This window comes from Austrofundulus limnaeus, unplaced genomic scaffold (assembly GCF_001266775.1).
Source record: "Austrofundulus limnaeus strain Quisiro unplaced genomic scaffold, Austrofundulus_limnaeus-1.0 Scaffold83, whole genome shotgun sequence".
Classification (NCBI taxonomy): Eukaryota; Metazoa; Chordata; class Actinopteri; order Cyprinodontiformes; family Rivulidae; genus Austrofundulus; species Austrofundulus limnaeus.
In genome coordinates this window covers 1,032,100-1,050,411 of record NW_013952485.1, presented here as the reverse complement: position 1 = coordinate 1,050,411, position 18,312 = coordinate 1,032,100, and the positions used below count along the sequence as shown (strand labels likewise).

General features: G+C 35.9%; 2 protein-coding genes across 4 annotated transcripts in view; one reads left to right on the top strand and one right to left on the bottom strand.

Moving 5' to 3' along the window:
* Positions 1 to 4,974: 4,974 nt before the first annotated feature.
* Positions 4,975 to 9,511, top strand: ecrg4a (ECRG4 augurin precursor a). 2 transcript variants are annotated; one of them, XM_014011656.1, is made up of 4 exons: positions 4,975 to 5,117; positions 8,099 to 8,146; positions 8,247 to 8,416; positions 9,162 to 9,511. In XM_014011656.1, the coding sequence occupies exons 1-4, from the start codon at positions 5,048 to 5,050 to the stop codon at positions 9,309 to 9,311; spliced, it is 438 nt and encodes a 145-aa protein (XP_013867110.1). In that variant the 5' UTR covers positions 4,975 to 5,047; the 3' UTR covers positions 9,312 to 9,511. The 2 variants fall into 2 exon arrangements, with proteins under 2 accessions (XP_013867110.1, XP_013867111.1); XM_014011657.1 differs by lacking the exon at positions 8,099 to 8,146 and having other exon boundaries at positions 5,018 to 5,117.
* A 61-nt stretch (positions 9,512 to 9,572) lies between these two features.
* uxs1 (UDP-glucuronate decarboxylase 1) overlaps positions 9,573 to 18,312 on the bottom strand; it is a 35,690-nt gene continuing 26,950 nt past the window's right edge. For both annotated transcript variants that reach the window (XM_014011653.1, XM_014011655.1), the window contains 6 exons: positions 14,843 to 14,962; positions 14,607 to 14,650; positions 12,493 to 12,553; positions 12,351 to 12,408; positions 12,057 to 12,160; positions 9,573 to 10,347 (listed from right to left, as the gene is read on the bottom strand). In XM_014011653.1, coding sequence (XP_013867107.1) covers positions 10,216 to 10,347; positions 12,057 to 12,160; positions 12,351 to 12,408; positions 12,493 to 12,553; positions 14,607 to 14,650; positions 14,843 to 14,962 — 519 coding nt within the window. In that variant the 3' untranslated portion in view covers positions 9,573 to 10,215. The remainder of the gene's footprint in view (positions 10,348 to 12,056; positions 12,161 to 12,350; positions 12,409 to 12,492; positions 12,554 to 14,606; positions 14,651 to 14,842; positions 14,963 to 18,312) is intronic.

Sequence of the window (18,312 nt, the reverse complement as noted above, 5' to 3'; positions counted from 1 at the left end):
TCCATGTATTTATCCATTTATTTTTCAGGTGAGCGGACAGATGTTGGGTGTGTGGTCCTGTGTTTTCTTGGTGTGTATTTAATATATTTCTAATCTCGATTTCAATCTTTCTAATTACTTCTCTCTCTGTTTTTCCCTCTTTCTCTATTTTCTCTTTACTTAAAAAAATCACTGATGATGAAGAAATTAAGAAACTAATATTAAGTTCTTTTTTGTACTGAAGTGGTTTAAAAAAAAAGAAATGAATTTTTCTGCCTGTGAGAAAGAGGATGATGGTGTTTTTCACTGAGCTCTGCAGCCATGACTCTGACAATCCAATTCAACTGAGCTCAGAACGTTTACTTTTCTCTATTTATACTGGATGACAGCTGAAAGCAAAGTTTGAATGAACCAACACAACTAACCACTTCCTGTTTTAATGATGAGCAAACTGGTGTTTGTTGATAGAATACTTTTTATTTATATTAATTCACGCACTTCTTTATACTTTAATCTCTCTCTCTCTCTCTTTCTCTCTCTTTCTCTCTCTCTCTCTCCGACCCTCTGCTCTCTTATTTCCAAACCAAACAAAAAGATTCGGTTAGTTGCCTTCAAACCAAACATTGTTATTTTGGTCCACAATCCCAACTCAAACTTGTATTTGTCAAGAATAAACSCAGKGGCACAAACTCATCAGGAGCAGGAYGTGTTATACGTGTCTCTATAGAACAATAAAAAGGACTAAAGTAGCTTYTTACTGAGAGACACTGGAATCATAATAATAGAAAATCAGTTGCTGCTTCTACAGAAGCGGAGGAGGATTTCTGAAGCAGTTTCTCATTTTTCCTCGTCTAAAAGTCAGGGCTGTTAGTTTTATAGTTTCCTAACTTCAAAGTTCTGTTCCCAATCAGAGACCAAACTGCTGTTTCTTCAGCCTTGCAGCACAGCTTCTCTCATCTGTCAGCCATCTGCTGACAGCACTAAGCAGCAGCTCGCTGCATTTACATCCAAACTTAAAGCGAGAAAACGCCTGATCTGGAAACTTTCTATGAAGTGATGTTTTAAAATTCAGATTTGGCTCACAGCTTTAAGGAAACTAATTAGGTTTGACCATATATATTTTTGTAAACATCTCCTTGTAAATGGAAAAAGCTTCAAGTTATTAACAATAAGGTCTTTCTGAAAGTTATTTAAAATTATTTTTCTTTGGTTTCCCTGTTGTTCCACAGTTTTACAGAAAGGTACTAAAGATGTTGAAATGTTGTTTCGATAATAAACTAGAGAATTTGCATTTTCTTGTGAAAATACAATGTGCATGCTTAATGCTGAAAGCTGCTGAAGGTTTATCACCTGAACCGCTAAGTCAAGTTGATTTTGAACAGCTGAAAATGTGTCAAAAAAGCTTAACAGAGCAGAAATGTGGCTGAAGTTAGAAGAAAAATAAACCTTTTCAAAAATGTAGCATAAAAAAACAGAAAATAACAAATTAAAATAATTTTATGAATAAAGTTGAAATTTAAACCAAAGAATGTTAAACATGCAGAAAACAATAAACAAATGACCTTGACTTTTTGTTTTTGTTAATGAAATTAATAGGGGTTATCTCTGAAAAATCATTGTTTTCTGAATTAAGCAGCAAGAAGCTAAAAGTATCACAAAAGGTGAATTTAGCTGAAAAAAGCTAAAATTAGCTTAACATTAACTAAATGCTGAAATTATCAAAAATGAAACTGAAGGAGCACATAGTATTTGCTGAATTAAGATGAAAAAATCAGAAAAGACCACCAAAACAAGAAATAAGCTGCATGATGCTCAACTTGAAAAAAAGAAAAAAGAAAAAAACATCTTAAGAGTAGCTAAACAGTTCATATATAATAGAGCACAAAAAGCTTAAATTAACAGCAAGAAGTAAAATGAAGCTAAAATGAGCAAAAAGAAACTAATATCACACAGAAATTAAAAAGGAGAAGCAGAAAAACAGGTGAAAAGTGAAGTCAACATTTTAAAACGTTTTAAGGATGTTGAAGACAGCTCCGTTCCTTTCAATGAGACAAAAATGTCAGTTTAATTTAAACATCTCAAAATGTATAAAATGATAAAATACCAAAAGTCATAACTGGAATGCCCTGAAGGAGCCAAATGTTTTTATACATAAATTGTTGAAATAACCCAAAAATTACAAAGTGAGACGTGTGCCAAGAACGTACAGAAGAAAAATGGATTAATAAATAAAACTCACTTATTTGTCAAATACTTTTTAAAGTGTGACAAGAATCATTCAAAAGARCTGGTGCTGATGAAACTTCTGGGTTCACCTCAGCAGACATGATCATCACTGTAKCCACCTTACCTGACTGTAAACACGTCTGTGGGGGAAAATATAAAAACTTTAAGACCTCACTTTGTTTTCCACTTTCAGAACTACTATACAAACTTTCATCAGCTCGTGAGTCTAATGTTGATATAAAATACTCAATTAGCACATACTTTCTGTGAACAGTCGTGCTCACTCTGTTTACATGAAGACTATTCAGTCCCCTCCAAAATTATTGGATCAAGTCAAATWGTTGTTTTTGTTGTACACTGAAGACATTTGAGTTTAAGATCAAAAGATGAKYATGAGACAAGAGWTCAGAAMGTCAGCTTTTATTTCCTGGTATTTACATTAAACAACATTTTAAACAACATAGGATATATCACCRTTTGTCTTACACCACAGCACTTTTAGGTGAGCGAAACTATTGGAACATGTGACTGACAGGTGTTTCTTATTGTCCAGGTGTTGCCTTTAAGGTTGMTTGTTCAAATATTAAATAGCTCTGCATGACTAGTCTGCTTTTGGCCTGGGTTTAAAACTATAAAGAAGGTATTTCTTGTTATGGAAACATGAAGACCAGAGAGCTGTTTATGGGAGGAAGGCAAGCTGAAAAAACAGGAAAAGCAATCAAAGCCATTGAAAAACATTGGGCATAGCCAAACAGGTCGTCCAASGAAAACAACARTAGTTGATGACAGAAATATTATGAGAGCTGTGAAAAAGATAACAAACAAAACAAAAAATCATCATCAAATGACATCACCAACAAACTCCACWGTGCAGGGGTGACGGTAACGTAATCCACTGATCAAAAAAAGACTCTGAGAGCAGAAATGTAGAGGCCATACACAAAAATACAAACCACTCATCAGTAACAAGAATCAGAAGGCCAGATTGAAATTTGTAAAGACGTAGATGAGCCGCAAAAGTTCTGAAGACAATCTTATGGACCAAGATTAATCTTTACCAAAGTGATGGAAAGGCCAAAGTGTGGAGAAGGAAAGGAACTGCTGATGATCTGAAGCACAAGCTCATCTGTGAAGCATGGTGCAGGTAATGTCATGACTTGGGCGTGCATGGCTGCTTCTGGAACGGCCTAAGTAATATTTATCGATGATGGAACTGATGATAGGAGCAGCAAAATGAATTTTGAAGTGTACAGAAACATTTTGTCTGCCAATTCATGGACAAATGCATCCACACTAATTGGGAGGAATTTTATCATGCAGCAGGACAAATGACCCAAAGCACATTGCCAACAAAACAAAGGACTTTATCAGGGGGAAAAAGTGGAAGCTTTTTGATTGGCCAGGTTCATTACCTGACCTTAACCCAACGGAGCATTCATTTCACCTCCTGAAGAAGAGACCCCCACCCCCGAAAGAAACAGGAATTAAAAGAAGCTGCAGTAAAAGCCTGGAACAGCATCACAAATGAAGAATGCAACAGTTTGATGAGGGCAATGGGTTGCAGGCTTGAAGCAGTCATTCCAAGAAAGGGTTATGCCACCAAATATTAAATGTTGTTTACTTTAAGATAATTTGCTCCATTAATTTTGCTGACATAAAAAATGCTGTTGTGAAAACATATTGTGGTTAAATACATATGTAAATACCAGGAAATAAAAGCTGACATTCAGAACTCATGCCCATCTTTTTTTAAAACTCAAATATCGGGGTCTTTGGCACTGATCTCCCTTTTGTCGGCTTCCGGCTTTGCGGGTCGCATCTGTGGTCCCCCCACACTCACTTTGAAACATTCCACGGGAGAGATCCATGCATGCTCACAACTGCACACAATCAGGTGTTTACATCCTGGGTTTTCTATTCGGGCACTGACGAAGGATATGTGCATATGTGTATGTATGTGTGCATGTATGTATTTGTATGTAAGTATGTATATGAAAGTGTTTGGATATGTAGGTAGGGGTATGGTTGTGTATATATTTGTATATGTAAATGGGTATGGTTTTCAGCAAGGCTTAAGTCATTATAATTACATAGTTATGCATTTTTGTTGCTGTGGTTTTGCTATCTTTGTTTTGTAGGTGTGGAGCCGAGAAGTCCGGTGTGCTGTCTTGTGTTTTCTCAACATATAATTTACTTATCTTCTAATCTCTTTTTCACTCTTTCTCAATGCATTTCACTTTTTTCTTTTTTCTTCTTTTTCTCTTATTATTATAAAAAAAAACATAATAATGGTGTGGAGAGGATGGCTAAAGGGGGAGAAGGGAGGCCATAAAAAAAAATAAAAAAAACTCAAATGTCTGCAGTGTACAACAAAAACAACAGAATTGGACTTGCTGTTCCAATACTTTTGAAGGAAACTGTATTTTTCTGACMCAAACTAAAGAAAATGCTGGCACGAATAATGTTCCTTACTACTCATACACATTCTTTAAAATATCTGACACAATCCAGGATTTGTGATTTGAAATATACTTTTATGTAAAAATATGTCATGTTTAGATTACCTTAGGATTAAATGTAACTGCTTCTTTTCTCAGTTCTGCCTGCTTTTTATGTGCTGCCTGCATGTGTGAATGGAAAACTACTTAGGATGCAACAATTCCTTCAAGAAGAAGAAAAAAAGCTCTGAGTTGCGGTTTTGTTTCTGCAGGCAGAGAGGTAGAGACATTCCACTGCCACAGGCCAGTTTCCAGATGGAAAGTCTGGATCCCCTCCCACCTCTTCCTCTGGTCTCAGAGCAGATTTTGTGCACATTTGCTGCCTTTGACTGAGTGGGTCCAACATGGCGTCCCAGCAGCTCTGGGTGAAGTTAATGGGGGTGGCTGTGCTGCTGACACTAACAGCTCTTAGAGGTAAAAACTGTTTTATTATCCCTCTGCTAGTTTTGTTACTTTACATTAATCATAAATTAATTCTGTTTGAATAATTGTCTCTTTCTGGTGGAGGGCTGTCTCAGTGGGAAATATCTCTATGTTCTTAGAAAGCATAAAACCTATTTAATAGAAAAGTTTTTTAAGATATCTTGTTTTTTTGTCTAGTTTCTGCAAACACAAACAGCTTCATCTTTAATTTAGAAGAGCAAATGCAATAAAAAATTATATTTAATCCTGCCAAAATGTCTTACAAAGCTATGTTTTCCATTTGTGTTACTTTAAAGGAAAAATGTTAAGTAAAAACTTTATTTATTTTATAAATGAAAAACAAATCCACTAAATTCAACAATGAAAAGTCAGAGGGAAACATTTAGATGACATAAGCTGGTGTTTGAAATAGATGGACGTTCAGAAAACTCAACACTTCAGTCGACAGGTCTATCTTTTATAGGAAGTCAAGAAAAGTAATAATTAATTAATTAATAAAAACATTTAAGAACAATTTGCAATTCCTATGTAAATAATTTAATATGTGCAACAATTTGTGACACGTTTTTTTTTTCTAATAAAGTGGTGCGGTTTGAAATAATCTACAATCGTTCCCATGTTTTGTGAGTTTGCAGTTTTGAGCTGAAATTAGCCTTTTTTTTTGGTCATTTTTTCATGTGAGCCCAAAAAAAGTATAAATAAGACCTAAGCTCAGTCATGTACAAAAATTGTTTTTTTGTATGTGTGTAAAAGTGTTGAAAGATATTTTACATGTTCCAGACTGAAACAAGAGATTTAGTGTCAGAAGTTAAATGCTGCCTGCAGGTGTTTTGAGTCCAGGTGCAGAAATCAAACTTGCGTTAGATGATCCAACGTGTCTGGACTGTTCATAAAATGTTAGCATAAAGGAAAATATTTCAGTAACATATGCTTTGTACCTGCCCTCAGGAAACACGGTTCTGGCACCAGAGCTGGAAATTCATGCTTTATTAAAGCTAAATGCTCCAGCAAATGACATTTCGTTTTAAAAGACGTCATCAAATCGTCCCAACTTATTGTGGATTCACACAGCCACGGGAGAAATGAGTGAATTCAATGCAATCTTTTATATTTTTAAATTATAAACCTCTGACGCCAGAGGTTCTCTGAAAAAAAAAAACATCTTAGAAACCTGTCCTGACTGTAAAGAGCTCACTTCCCTTCATCCTGAAGGACACATTTTCCCAGAAGTCTTTGAACATTCTTGTAATCAACCCAATTGTCAGAGCAGATTTCTGCAGAACTGAGTGACTAATCAATTAAATTAGGATTCTGTTTGAAGGAAACCTCTTTAAAAACACAAAGATATAAATGAAATAGATTGCCAAAGTGGTCGAGAAAAGCAAAAGAATAATAATAATGGAAAGATGGAGTGGTCCATGCAGGCAGAATCATGAATCAGAAACCAGGAGGGGAACTGAAGAAACATGTTTCTGATTCTGAGGATTGTTGAAACGATTCTGACATGCAGAAAATTTCACTGCAGATGGTGCAAATAACCACTTTTATAAAATACATTTCTTTGCAAGTCAAGATTTTTAAAGTTGTGCACTTAATATTTCAGCTTTGACTGCTCGTGTGTGTTTGAGTGGTATTCTTGWACCTGTCAGTCAGCAGTATATCTATGAGTTGAGGAACAAGAGAAATGAAAACTTTAGCAAACACTTTTTTTTGTGCCGTTCTCCCTTCAGAGTCGATCAATAAAAACTTCACAAAGAAAATGCCAAGTCAATAAATCCGACTGTGGCTGCTGTGGTTCAGTCTGAACAGAATCATCAACTTGAGTTTGTTAGAAAGTGAGCTGCTAAAGCTGGACGGCTTTAAAAAAAAAGTCTACATCCAATCAAAGAAAGGTCACTGTTTAGTCCTGAAGTGCCCTTGTAGTTGTAGTTCAGCTGTGTTGTGTCATTGTGGGAGTGAAATGTTACATCATCATCATCATGTTTGTTTCCATCATCAAATTATTCATCTGCAGTTTTATTTCTTTAGTTTCATATTTTTAACTCCAAACTCAGTGAAATTAATTTGTCAACAAACAGAAACACTGAAAAATGAATTATTAATATCTAGTGCAACAGATCTCCTTCAGTTATGCAGTTTGTGTTTTAAACGGAGCAAAAATAATTATAGAGTGTATCTGAACAATAAAACTAAAATTAAAAGTAACACTGCTGTGATAACAGCATAACAGCGAACATAAACTTATTTCCTTAGAGGCACACCGGCATCTTCTCTTCTTACCTCTGATTTCAGAATGACATCATAAACCACTGCACGAATTAATCTGGTTAATAAAACTCACAAAAGTTAAACTAAAACAATTAGGTTTTCAGTGCTGTCAGGTTTCTGAAAATCAGAGTGGAGGTTTGATTACCGTTATGATCAATAAAACTGTTGTATATTTTTTTAAAATTTGGTTGCTTTAATACTCATTTAGTTGCATTTGATCAATCTGTGTTTTATAATTTACCCTTAAAGGGATACTGGGAAGCTCATAAACAACTAACATCTTACCTGTTGTAGATAACTCTTTGAATCACCTCAGCTCAGAGAAAAAGACAACTGATGGTTTTCTAACAGCTTAAAACTTAATTTAAACACAAACTTTAACAAATCTTTACACCGCAGCTGGTTTTGGATTATATGGTTTAGCAATACGCTATACTGGGCTCAAGCTGCACATCTGGTGCAGGAACATCAGTACTTTTGTCAGAATAAATGTACAAGAGATTGATGGTGATAAAGTTTTCTAAATAGACAGATGGAAATGATCTAATTTGGTCCTGCTCAGACCAGTGTTTAGCTCATCAGTCTGGTCAGAAAGTCTCTTTATCCAGATTGAGGTAATTCAAAGAGATGTCTAACAGGTAAGATATTTATTGTTCGGAGCCAGTTTGACTTCAGACTCATTTTGTTTTGACTCCTCTGTACAGATGCATCCAGTGACAACCATTTACTCAAGATCTTAAAGAAAAGAGATGGTAACTTCACTGAAACATTAGTGAAAGAGTTGTTGTTAAATCTGTTTTCTGGTGCAGACCTTTAACTTTTTTGCATCATTGGTGAATTCTTTCCATCCAGTGGCAGAAGCTGGTAGTGCTCCATCAAAGTCTGCTGTTGCCATCCCTCCTTCCAAGGCCCAAGAGTTCCTGGCGAAGCTGAGCAGAACCAAGAGGAACCTTTGGGATCGCAGCCGACCCGACGTCCAGCAGTGGATTATGCAGTTTATGTCCATGGGCTACGACGAGGCGGTGAGTCCTGCCTGTTCCAACAACTCAAATACTTTTGGCAAGCAGGCTTCCACTGTYTCGTTCATTAGAAGTTAGATTTAACTATAATGAGATTTGACAATTTAAACAAGTGACAATTAAAACAAAAAGGAGTTGGAATTTTTGGTTGATGGATACATAAACCCACTAACTGCTGCTAGTTTCTGAGGGGGAAAGGTGATACCTTGGTTTTTAAATATGATCAATAAAAGCAAATCAAAACCACATTCCACACAAAACACATTTTCAGTCTTCATCTAAASAGCAGAAAGTCAAGAAAACGAGTAAACAAAAATCTGCTCTGGCATTTTTAAGGCATTTTCATCTCCAAATGTTAACATKAGTGAATGAATAACGAAAACATCATCTCATCTTTCACACATGCATTTAAATCTGTCTCTTCCTGTCACGTGTTCACTTGGGACAGAAAGGACGGCTAATGAAAGCAGAAAATAACCTCCTGCTGCATCTCTAACATCCTGATGTGTTCCAGCTGTATTTCTCCCACATTATTCTACGACACCTTGTGCATAWGCCATTTAACCGTCACTTCCTTAGAAAGGTCAAAGCTGTCAAAAGATTGTCCTTTTCAACGTCTGACTTTCATCTGCGTCCATCAGCCGTAGTCATGCCTGCTGTCAGTCTTATCGAATGCTTTTTTTAAAAAATATTTATATAYACATCAGTGAGATTTGAGTTTTTAACGAGTATATTTTCTCTCCTTTAGAGGTTGGAGACTGACCTCCAGTACTGGATGGACCACGCTCGCTCCAATGACCCAGGACGGCAGCATCATTATGATGAAAACTCCCCCATCGGCCCTCGTGACACCTCTTCTTACAGACACGGCGCCAACGTCAACTACGACTATTATTAACTCCAAACACACACACAGTGTGTTGCCATCACTTGGGAGGAAATTAAATTGACTTTCCAAGTAATGCRATGTGATAGTTTTCTTTTTTTACACCTGACAAAGTCTTCACAAGTGTTCCCATCTTATTCGTCTTGATTACACCCACATGTGTGAACGCCTGTCTATTTGAAACTGAACTAATTAAATCACCTTCAAATCTACGTCTGGGTCTCTGAGGGTCTGCACGTTTACAGACACCAATAAACACACAAATACTGTCAATTTCATTCACAAACTATTAGAAATATTTTATTAAAATAGCATTTTTACATCAATAGAATAGCGCACATCCTTAATTGACATTTCACAAACAAAATGGCTTTGATGACCATAATTATGTGGCAACAGTTCTTGAACATGGTTTGCCTGGAGCCTGCTGTGCGCTGCAGGGTACGGTCATCAGAGCTGGGAGTCACGTCCAGTGGAAAGCAACAAACCAAGGCAGCTCATCTTCACAAAACATAAAACTGATTTTAAAAAATTGTGGATGCAGAGTCTGAGCTGCTTGCAGGTTTCTCACTGAGGTGCATTAAATAGCAAAAACACAAAGTTCAAATAAAAATGTAGGCTGGATTTCAGGATTACATTTGTTGCCTCCTAGATTCAGTCACATAAGCTTCAGGAAAAAAAAAAGAAAAAAAAGGCCTCACCACAACACAGCTGCAGCTCCATCACAAGGCAACACTAGCTTTAAAAAATAAAAGCTGAAAGAAAACCATGTCTTCATCTTTGATCTTTGTTTCTTTTACAAACAGGAAGTGCACCATTCCAAAAAGTGCACCATTCAGCAGCGTTACTCCAAAGAGCTGCTCCTCGAGGAGTCTTGTGTTTGGGGTTTTGTAGAGGAGTGTGGRGTGGGGTGGTTTCAGTTGTGTCGGGGTCTGCCTTTCTTCATGCGGGCGGCTTTAGGTTTGGGGATGTACTGGTTGTTGGCCTGGTGCTCCAGCTCTCTGCTGAAGTACTGGATRGTTTTATTCAAGCCTTCCTCCAGCGGCACCTGTTCACACAACATGTTTATTAAATAGTTATTTCAAAAATTATAAGACAGTCTGACTTTTGCATTAGAYGGTTTACACAATTTACACAATTAAGGCAGCAGAACCTTTATTGGCAGGGTTGGGCAATATTGGCAAAAACATATTGGTTAACTTTTGTTGGCTGTGTGTGCAGCAGAGCTCACATTACTTTATACARTCAGAAATGCCTCATTTGTCTTTGTGTGTTTTACCTCAGTGTCACTGCAGTAAAGAAACCGCAGCAGATTGATTCTTCAAGGGGTTTCACATAGGTCCAATATTTAGATTGTTTTAGTTTACAACATTGCATATGTTTAATGCAAAAAAAGACAAAAACACAYGTAGTATTTATGGCAGGACAGCCAGAACTACATGAGCAAATCAGACGTTTTGTTATTCTACACAAACATTAATCAATATTAATTGTGGCATTTAACCAATAAATGAGGATTAATAGGTGACTTGCATGTTTTTGACTAAATCAGTGTTGTGTTCTAAAGTACCTACAAACCAGTCAAAATAACATCCTTTTTTCAACAAGATAARTTMGTAAAGGCCCTGTCACACTAACATTTTAGACAACTTATGAGAATTTTCTTTGTATAAATCACTAATAAAAGTTTGATATTAGATCAGTTTGTTAGCATTACAGTATGTACACGCCTAAAAAGGCTTCCAGTTACTTTTTTTTAATTCCATGTCATGCCATGTTTTATTCAATGTCTTAAAAGTTTTCAGAAGTTGACATAAGTTGTCTAAAATGTTATAGTGACAGGGTCTTTTGTTGTGAAGTGAAACCCACCTACCACAATCTGAAGTGGCCGTATAGTTTTAGTAACTCAACACAGGCTCACATGCGCTCTTGATAGGGAATGTCACACATAAAACATCATCATCATCTGTCATTAACTGCATTAATTGCAAAGTGGCAAATATTGATTGATAGTTTTTCATGGACACAATTTAATATTTCCCAACCCTACACACTGGTCAGTACATGGTTAATATGAATGCCAGTGGAATGTATCAACTTTGACCTGTCAGAAAAACTATCTGAAGGCTGTGTAAAAATCCAAACATTTACAGTGTTTATTGATTTTCCACAATTGTACTTTTTCCTAAATCGTTCTGATAGCAAGAAAGGTTTATTTCTCCTGGTTTGTATCTGGTTACTGCAGACATTCATTGGTGTAAAATTGAACAATGTAACTATTTCTGTAACTTTTACAATAACTGGACTCTCCAGAGAACCTCTGATCATCCAGTCTGATGTTGCTCTGAGTGATTTCTACTACAGGTAAAATACTGACTCTGCACAATATCGCTTAAAAAACTGAACTTTTTTGTCTGAAAAATGTCAGATTTCTTTGTGATATTTCAGAAACATTTGTGAGTTGTAGCAACAACTTGAGTTTGTAAAACAGACCGGTCAGCAACTATTTTCTTCTCATCTAACCATCTTTATTTCAAGCAAATAAAAATGTAATGCCATTGTAAATGTTAACTTTTGTTGTTTGCACATCTTTATGTAAATTTAGCCGTAAGAACTTAACATCAGTTTAGTATTTTCCAACTAATTCAGTCTGAGTTTTTCTTTGAGATTCTTTCATTTTTCAGTAAAATGTAAYAAGTGCAGATGAAATGTGAAGCGCTCAGATTCCTCCAGCTGATTGTGGTGCATCACACATACCACTGGCTCCCAGCCGAGCATCATTTTGGCTTTTCTGATGTCAGGTCTTCTCCTCTGAGGATCATCCTGAGCTTCTGATAGAAACTGGATCTGGCTTTGGCTCCCTACAAGAGATCAACACACTGAAATGACTCTTCTGTAGCGTCAGCTGAAACTAATAGAATGCTCCTGAGAGAATTCTGAGACAATTAAAATAAATCATGTAAGAATTTGAAACTATTTTAATTGTTCCTCTTTGAAGCACTGAGGGCTGTGCTCTGAAAGTTGGACCAGAGATAAACATTGCTCTCTTACCAACAAGGCTTTTGATGAGGCGAGCGAACTCCAGTATGGTGTGTTCTTCTGGGTTCCCCTGAAAACCCACCATTTCATTACATCAGTGCAAACAAGAAAAAACACACCTCACTGTTTGTTGGACAAAGTATGATGAACTCACCAGATTGACTGGACTGCTGATGTTACTGTTCATCAGCAACACCAAGCCGTTCACCAGATCACTAGAAGCAGGAAGGACACTTCACATCAGTGAAAATCACTTTCAACAAGAAACACTGAAACTCATGCTTGAACAACTTGTAGGGTTAGTTCACTGGAATTACCTTTCTTTACAATTACAGTGAACAGAGGCTGCTGAAGAAGTTATCAGTTATTTTTCTATTTATTGTAAAAAGCTCTTTGAATTGTCTCAGTTCAGAGAAATTAAGTTTGATTCTGACTTGTGGAACTAAGACCAAATTAGACAGAAGTCACTATAAAACTCCTCCCACTAAAGAAATGACAGCTGTTTATGCAAATGGTATTTTATAAACCTTTTTTTATATTTGTGTTGTTCTAAGATGGCAGAGATCACCTTTGGTCTCAACCTAACTGGTTGCCTGATCATAATTAAAACTATTTACCCAACACTCATTCACATCAAAGAATTGTCTACAATAAGTCAGATATTATTTGTTCATAACTTTTTCATACAACCATAAGACGACTTGTGTTCTGGTTTGAGTATGGGATGAAATTTTCTGTTCGACACACATGCTTCAGCTCAGCATGGACAGACAGCTAAAAGTGCATCTACATTTTTAAGAACAACAAAAGTTTCCCAATAAACTGATGGCATGAAAACTAACCAGAACATCATCAATGTCAGACACAGCTCTTTTTTCTCTCCATCTAGTCAGTCCAATTTGACCGTACACTTTCACCCCTCACAGGGAACAATTAAACTAGAAACTGAAGATSAGGGGAAAAAAACTGTACACTGACCTTGGCGTCTCGTAGCATTTTACCAGCCTAAATTTAACTGCAGAACAGATTCATTCACTCGTGAAACACTAATTTATTCTTAAGAGACTGTTGAAAAAAGAAACTACCACATTTCTTGTGGAGCACTCAGTTCAGATATTCACAGCTATTTTTCCAACAAACTTATATGAATTTAATATCACAAATAACGGAGGATGTTTGACACCAAAGGGTTTTTATAATGTTCCTTTGTTGATGTTTCACTCAGAGCTGAATAACTTTTAATCAACAGAAGCAGAGGCTCAACAGGAACTGTTACGGCTCYGTGTGCAGCAGAGCTCACATTACTTTTTACAGAAATGCCTCATTTGTCTGAGTTTTACCTCAATGTCACTGTAGTAAAGAAACGGCAGCAGATTGATTCTTCAAGGGGTTACACATAGGTACAATATTAAAAAAAAATTTGTTTACTTTCCAAACTTGTATAGTTTTAATGAAAAAAAAAAAGGCAAAAACACATTTAGTATTTATGGCAGGACAGTCAGGACTATATGAGCAAACCAGATGTTTTCTTATTCAACACACAAGAGGACTTTAAAATGTATCCAAATCTGACATACCTCCATGAAAATTAACAAAATAAGTTTTATTCTGTTCAAGAGAACAATTTTGTAAATGTGATATTCCCCCTTTTTTTTCTGAACATTCTTTTAATTAAAAAGAGAACTTTTAATTTTTGCCAGTAAGTGAAGATTTTTTTTAAATTTATTTATGTTTAGGGAGGCAGAAAATCTGAATGTTTTTCTGTGTCAGCAGTGAAAGAAATAGTTTGTTTTTCCAAAGGCGTTCGAGGTTTTAAAGAGTTGTTCTTAGGGAAAAGTTCAGCCAAGAACATTTTACTAAAACCAGTGGTGATACATGGTTTCATGATAAAGAGACTTCAATGCTTTGTTTCTTTGATTTCTCTATTACACTGAAATGAATCACATTCTCATCAGAAAAACAACCTGATAACGAACGTTTGAACTCAGAGACACCTTGAACACAAACACATTAAAAAGATATCACCACCACCCTGTAAAATGTCTGTTCAAAAAACACTACAATGAAATCAAAATATTTTAAAAAATACTGTACTTTTTAATGTGGTGAGACTGAGATGTGAGGATATCAAATTAATTAACAGGAAGTAAAAACCACAGCATAATAAGATGACAGTTTTTAATAATTAACATAATTCTTATAAACTATAGTAACTGGTATTTTATTAGGATGTGTTTGAGATTGAAAACAGAAAGGTTTAATATTCACCTTACATACTGGAAGGCTCTAGTTTGGGAACCAGCACCATACACCTAAAATAACAACAGATGGAATATTATTGCCATGTCTTAAAAWATGTATTATTCTTCAGAAAATAACCTGTTTAAAGGGCTGAGTTACAGAACATTAATATTTATCAAATTCATGAGGCAGCACAAAATCAGCAATTTGGACTAAAACAAAATCTTTGATGTGTGTCTCAAGCAAAGGTTGAAAATGCATACAGTGAGAGGTTCTCCTTGTAGAGCCTGAAGGATGAAGTTACTGACAACACGTCCATCATTCATGTGCATCCGGGAACCAAATGTGTTGAAGATTCTGGCCACTCTCACCTCCACTCCTTCCTGCAAAATGGGCAACACAGCTAATAAGTCCCAGGAGCTCTGCTCCTGCAAAGTTCAGATGCTCTTTGTTTAAGAAAAGAAAAACAACCTGCTGACGCCCAAATCTCAGAAGAAAAGAAAAAAACATTTTCTTCTTTTCCCCCCCCTCAGGTTTCTTTACAAACAACTGATTACTTGCTAGGGAAAAATCCTCTGTATGAAAGAAATGACTGCAAAATACCACTACTTTATACAGTATCGTTAAAAATAAATTCATATTTTTGCCTTAACTGCATGGATTACTGCAGAAAGCCCAGTGGTGATAATTCAGAGTCKGTAATGTAAATTGAACCAAGCAGAATGTTATTAAGAACAAAAACAGAAAACAAAAAATCATTGAGGCCTCTTCCACAACGAATACTCAGAAGATGTAAATACTTCCTTCTCACGGCCTTCTTCAAGTCAGCCTCGTGCATCATAACACGACACTTCAGATGCAAATTGGACAAATATTCAGTGATAAGCATGAATGAAACATGAAAATTATGTAGATTTTTCTCTTGAAGCCTAAACTTCCCAAGACTCAGATTCTAAACATATTCAGTATGGTGAGGGTCCAAGGACGCGATGTGGACATGATGATGATGAAAAGGTCTCCGGAGAGCCTGTGGTCAAACACTGTATGCAGATGATGGTCTGCTGCACCATACAGATGGGTTAATGTTTTTAATCAAGTGTACAAACCTCTGTGGTCATGGAAAATTTGCTGTTCGTATTATTTTTTATATTAAATATTTGAAAGGATTTAAAGGAGGAAAAAAAATCTGTGATTATTTTAAATAATGTGAATCAACCATTAAAGGAGAGCTATTATGCAAAATTCACTTTTTAAAGGTTTTTTACTCAACTTTGGGTATTTACTTCTTAAAAACAGTCCTAGGACCAAAAAAAAAATGCAACCAGGGGCATATTTACTGTAAGTAAATGTATTTTTATTGTATATTAACGACAAGTTTTATACTTCCGTTATTTTGTGATGTCACAAGCCGTACGACAACCCACCAGAACCTGCGTTCAACCCCCGGGTGAAACTCCACCTCCTCAGTATAAWAAACCATCACCGTGTTGTTATGCAATGTGCAGCTCACTTGACAACAAGCCTCCAATAGGGCAATGGGTAGAGTGTTGGACTAGAGAGTGGGAGACCAGTGTTTGAGACTGGTGCGGACACAATTTAATTATTTATTTATTTTTGTTCATTATGAACACATTTTCTCATGTACCTCTATTGTTTAGCTTATCAAAGCCTTGTTAAAGCCTATTTGTTTGAGTTTCTGAGGTATTTTGACCGCTGCTGCTCCCTGCTCTGGTAACAGAGCACAGAGCAGAGGAGGGGGAGGGGAAAAAAAAAGAAGCTGGGACCATAACTTGGCGTCTGGATCTCTCATATGATTGTACAACGGAGCTTCTGCTATTATTAGCCATGCTAACGTAAACGCTGGCTTTGGAGGGCGGAGTTAATGTCAACAGATTTTTGGAGGGCGTTACCAACAGAGCTCATTAACATAAACAGCTCTTCTGAACTGGTCAGAGCAGGCAGAACTAGAAAATGGGAAATTTTATTATCTGAGAATTATTTTGTGCATTAAATTGAATGAACATGGTCTGGATAGCCCACTGACATACCATAAAAATTTCTAGGACCCATAATTGGTCTCCTTTAACAGATGATCTCCAGGTGCCAAGAGACTGAGAAATTACTCCTGGGCACCTACTTGCATACTACATAACACATTACTGACATTTAATATTTTAACAGAAACATGTTAGATATAACACTATGACCTTTAGTCTTAAGAGAATAAAAAAAAACATGTTTTACAGACAAAGCAGTAGGCTGAAATAAAGCTTGTGTGTTAGACTGACAAATACTAATAAACATTGATGTAAATGTCAAGGTCTTGGACTAATTACCGGGTTTTTTAAAATATTTGTTGGAATGAATGAATGAATAAATAAATAAATAAATAAATAAATAAATAAATAAATAAATCCCATACCTCTTTTGATTGATTTTGAATGAGCCTCTACCTGGAAGTGGGTTGATACAGTTCAGCCCTAATATCTAAAGACTGTGACAATAAAACATAATAAATCACCTGATGCCTACTGGTTACTAGATCATGAATGGGATTTGTTTGGTTAAACAACAGAAAAATAAATAAAATAAATTAAACTACATAAAAAACATTTATACAGGTTTACAAATGGTCACGCCCTTTTCTAAATCTTTTACAATATAAAATCAAAATAAATATGTTGTAATTCTTAAATGTTTCGGACTAAATCAAGTTAAAAAGAAAAAGCATTGATAAAGTAGTCATTTAATTTAGCAGAACAACTATGTGTGACACATGATTTATGTGCTTTACATGTTTTACTTCTCAAACACAATCTGCCATTGTTGGAAGAATTCTACTGAAAAGCACAAGGTTCAAACATCATCATCATCATCATCACTTGCATTCACAGTTTACTATTAACAAAAAATGTGCAAGTTGTGCTTTTCCTCTTGCATAACCTCCCACTAACCACTTTTAAAATGTTAATGAAAGCTGATTTTATGGCGAGACAGACAGTTGATGGTATGTGTGATATGTGTGTCCTTCTGCACAACCGACTGACAGATGAATTTTTTTTACGATGGCCATGACAGAAAATTATTTCAGCAAGTGTGAAAAAAATAATGAGCTGCTGAAGAAGAGTAAGAGACAAGGCAGATAAATAAATATCACCTGCCTGCAGGAAAGGCAAAAGGAGACAATCACATCTGATTATTAAAGGCTGCTGTCAATCAAGTCATTATCAGCGAGGCTTTACAGAACTGAAATCATCATGAGCTTTACTGAAAACCATTTATCTCCACTGATTTATCAGAACTACATTGTCCTTTTGTTCAWAAAAAAGTTGTCCAAAAATCTGACTCTTTTCAAATATGTGTGCCTAGTTTGTAAATTTTATTAAATTGAAGTCTCCAGAATCAACCACATCTGCTGCAACGCTAAGATGTCATGAATAAATGTGTGACAAAACAAAAACAGCAAATTCAACAGCTTGGAGAAATCTTGCAAAGAAAAACTCAAGTGGTTATTTTAATCACACCTAAAATCAAATCTAAACAGACTGAATTACTTTTGTTGGCAGGGAAAAGCAGAGAACACACACACACACACACACACACACACACTAGGCCTGTCACGATAACAAATTTTGCTGGGTGATTAATTGTCTCAAAATTTATTGCGATAAACGATAATATTGCCTGGTGACCGTTTTACAACTAATAATTATAAAAGCATAATATGTAAGTG

Excerpts from the sequence above, each read along its gene's own strand:
- ecrg4a (XM_014011656.1), top strand. The coding sequence starts at position 5,048 with ATGGCGTCCCAGCAGCTCTGGGTGAAGTTAATGGGGGTGGCTGTGCTG. Across the intron at positions 8,147-8,246 it reads GATCTTAAAGAAAAGAGATG|TGGCAGAAGCTGGTAGTGCT; the intron begins GTAACTTCACTG and ends CTTTCCATCCAG. Across the intron at positions 8,417-9,161 it reads CCATGGGCTACGACGAGGCG|AGGTTGGAGACTGACCTCCA; the intron begins GTGAGTCCTGCC and ends TCTCTCCTTTAG.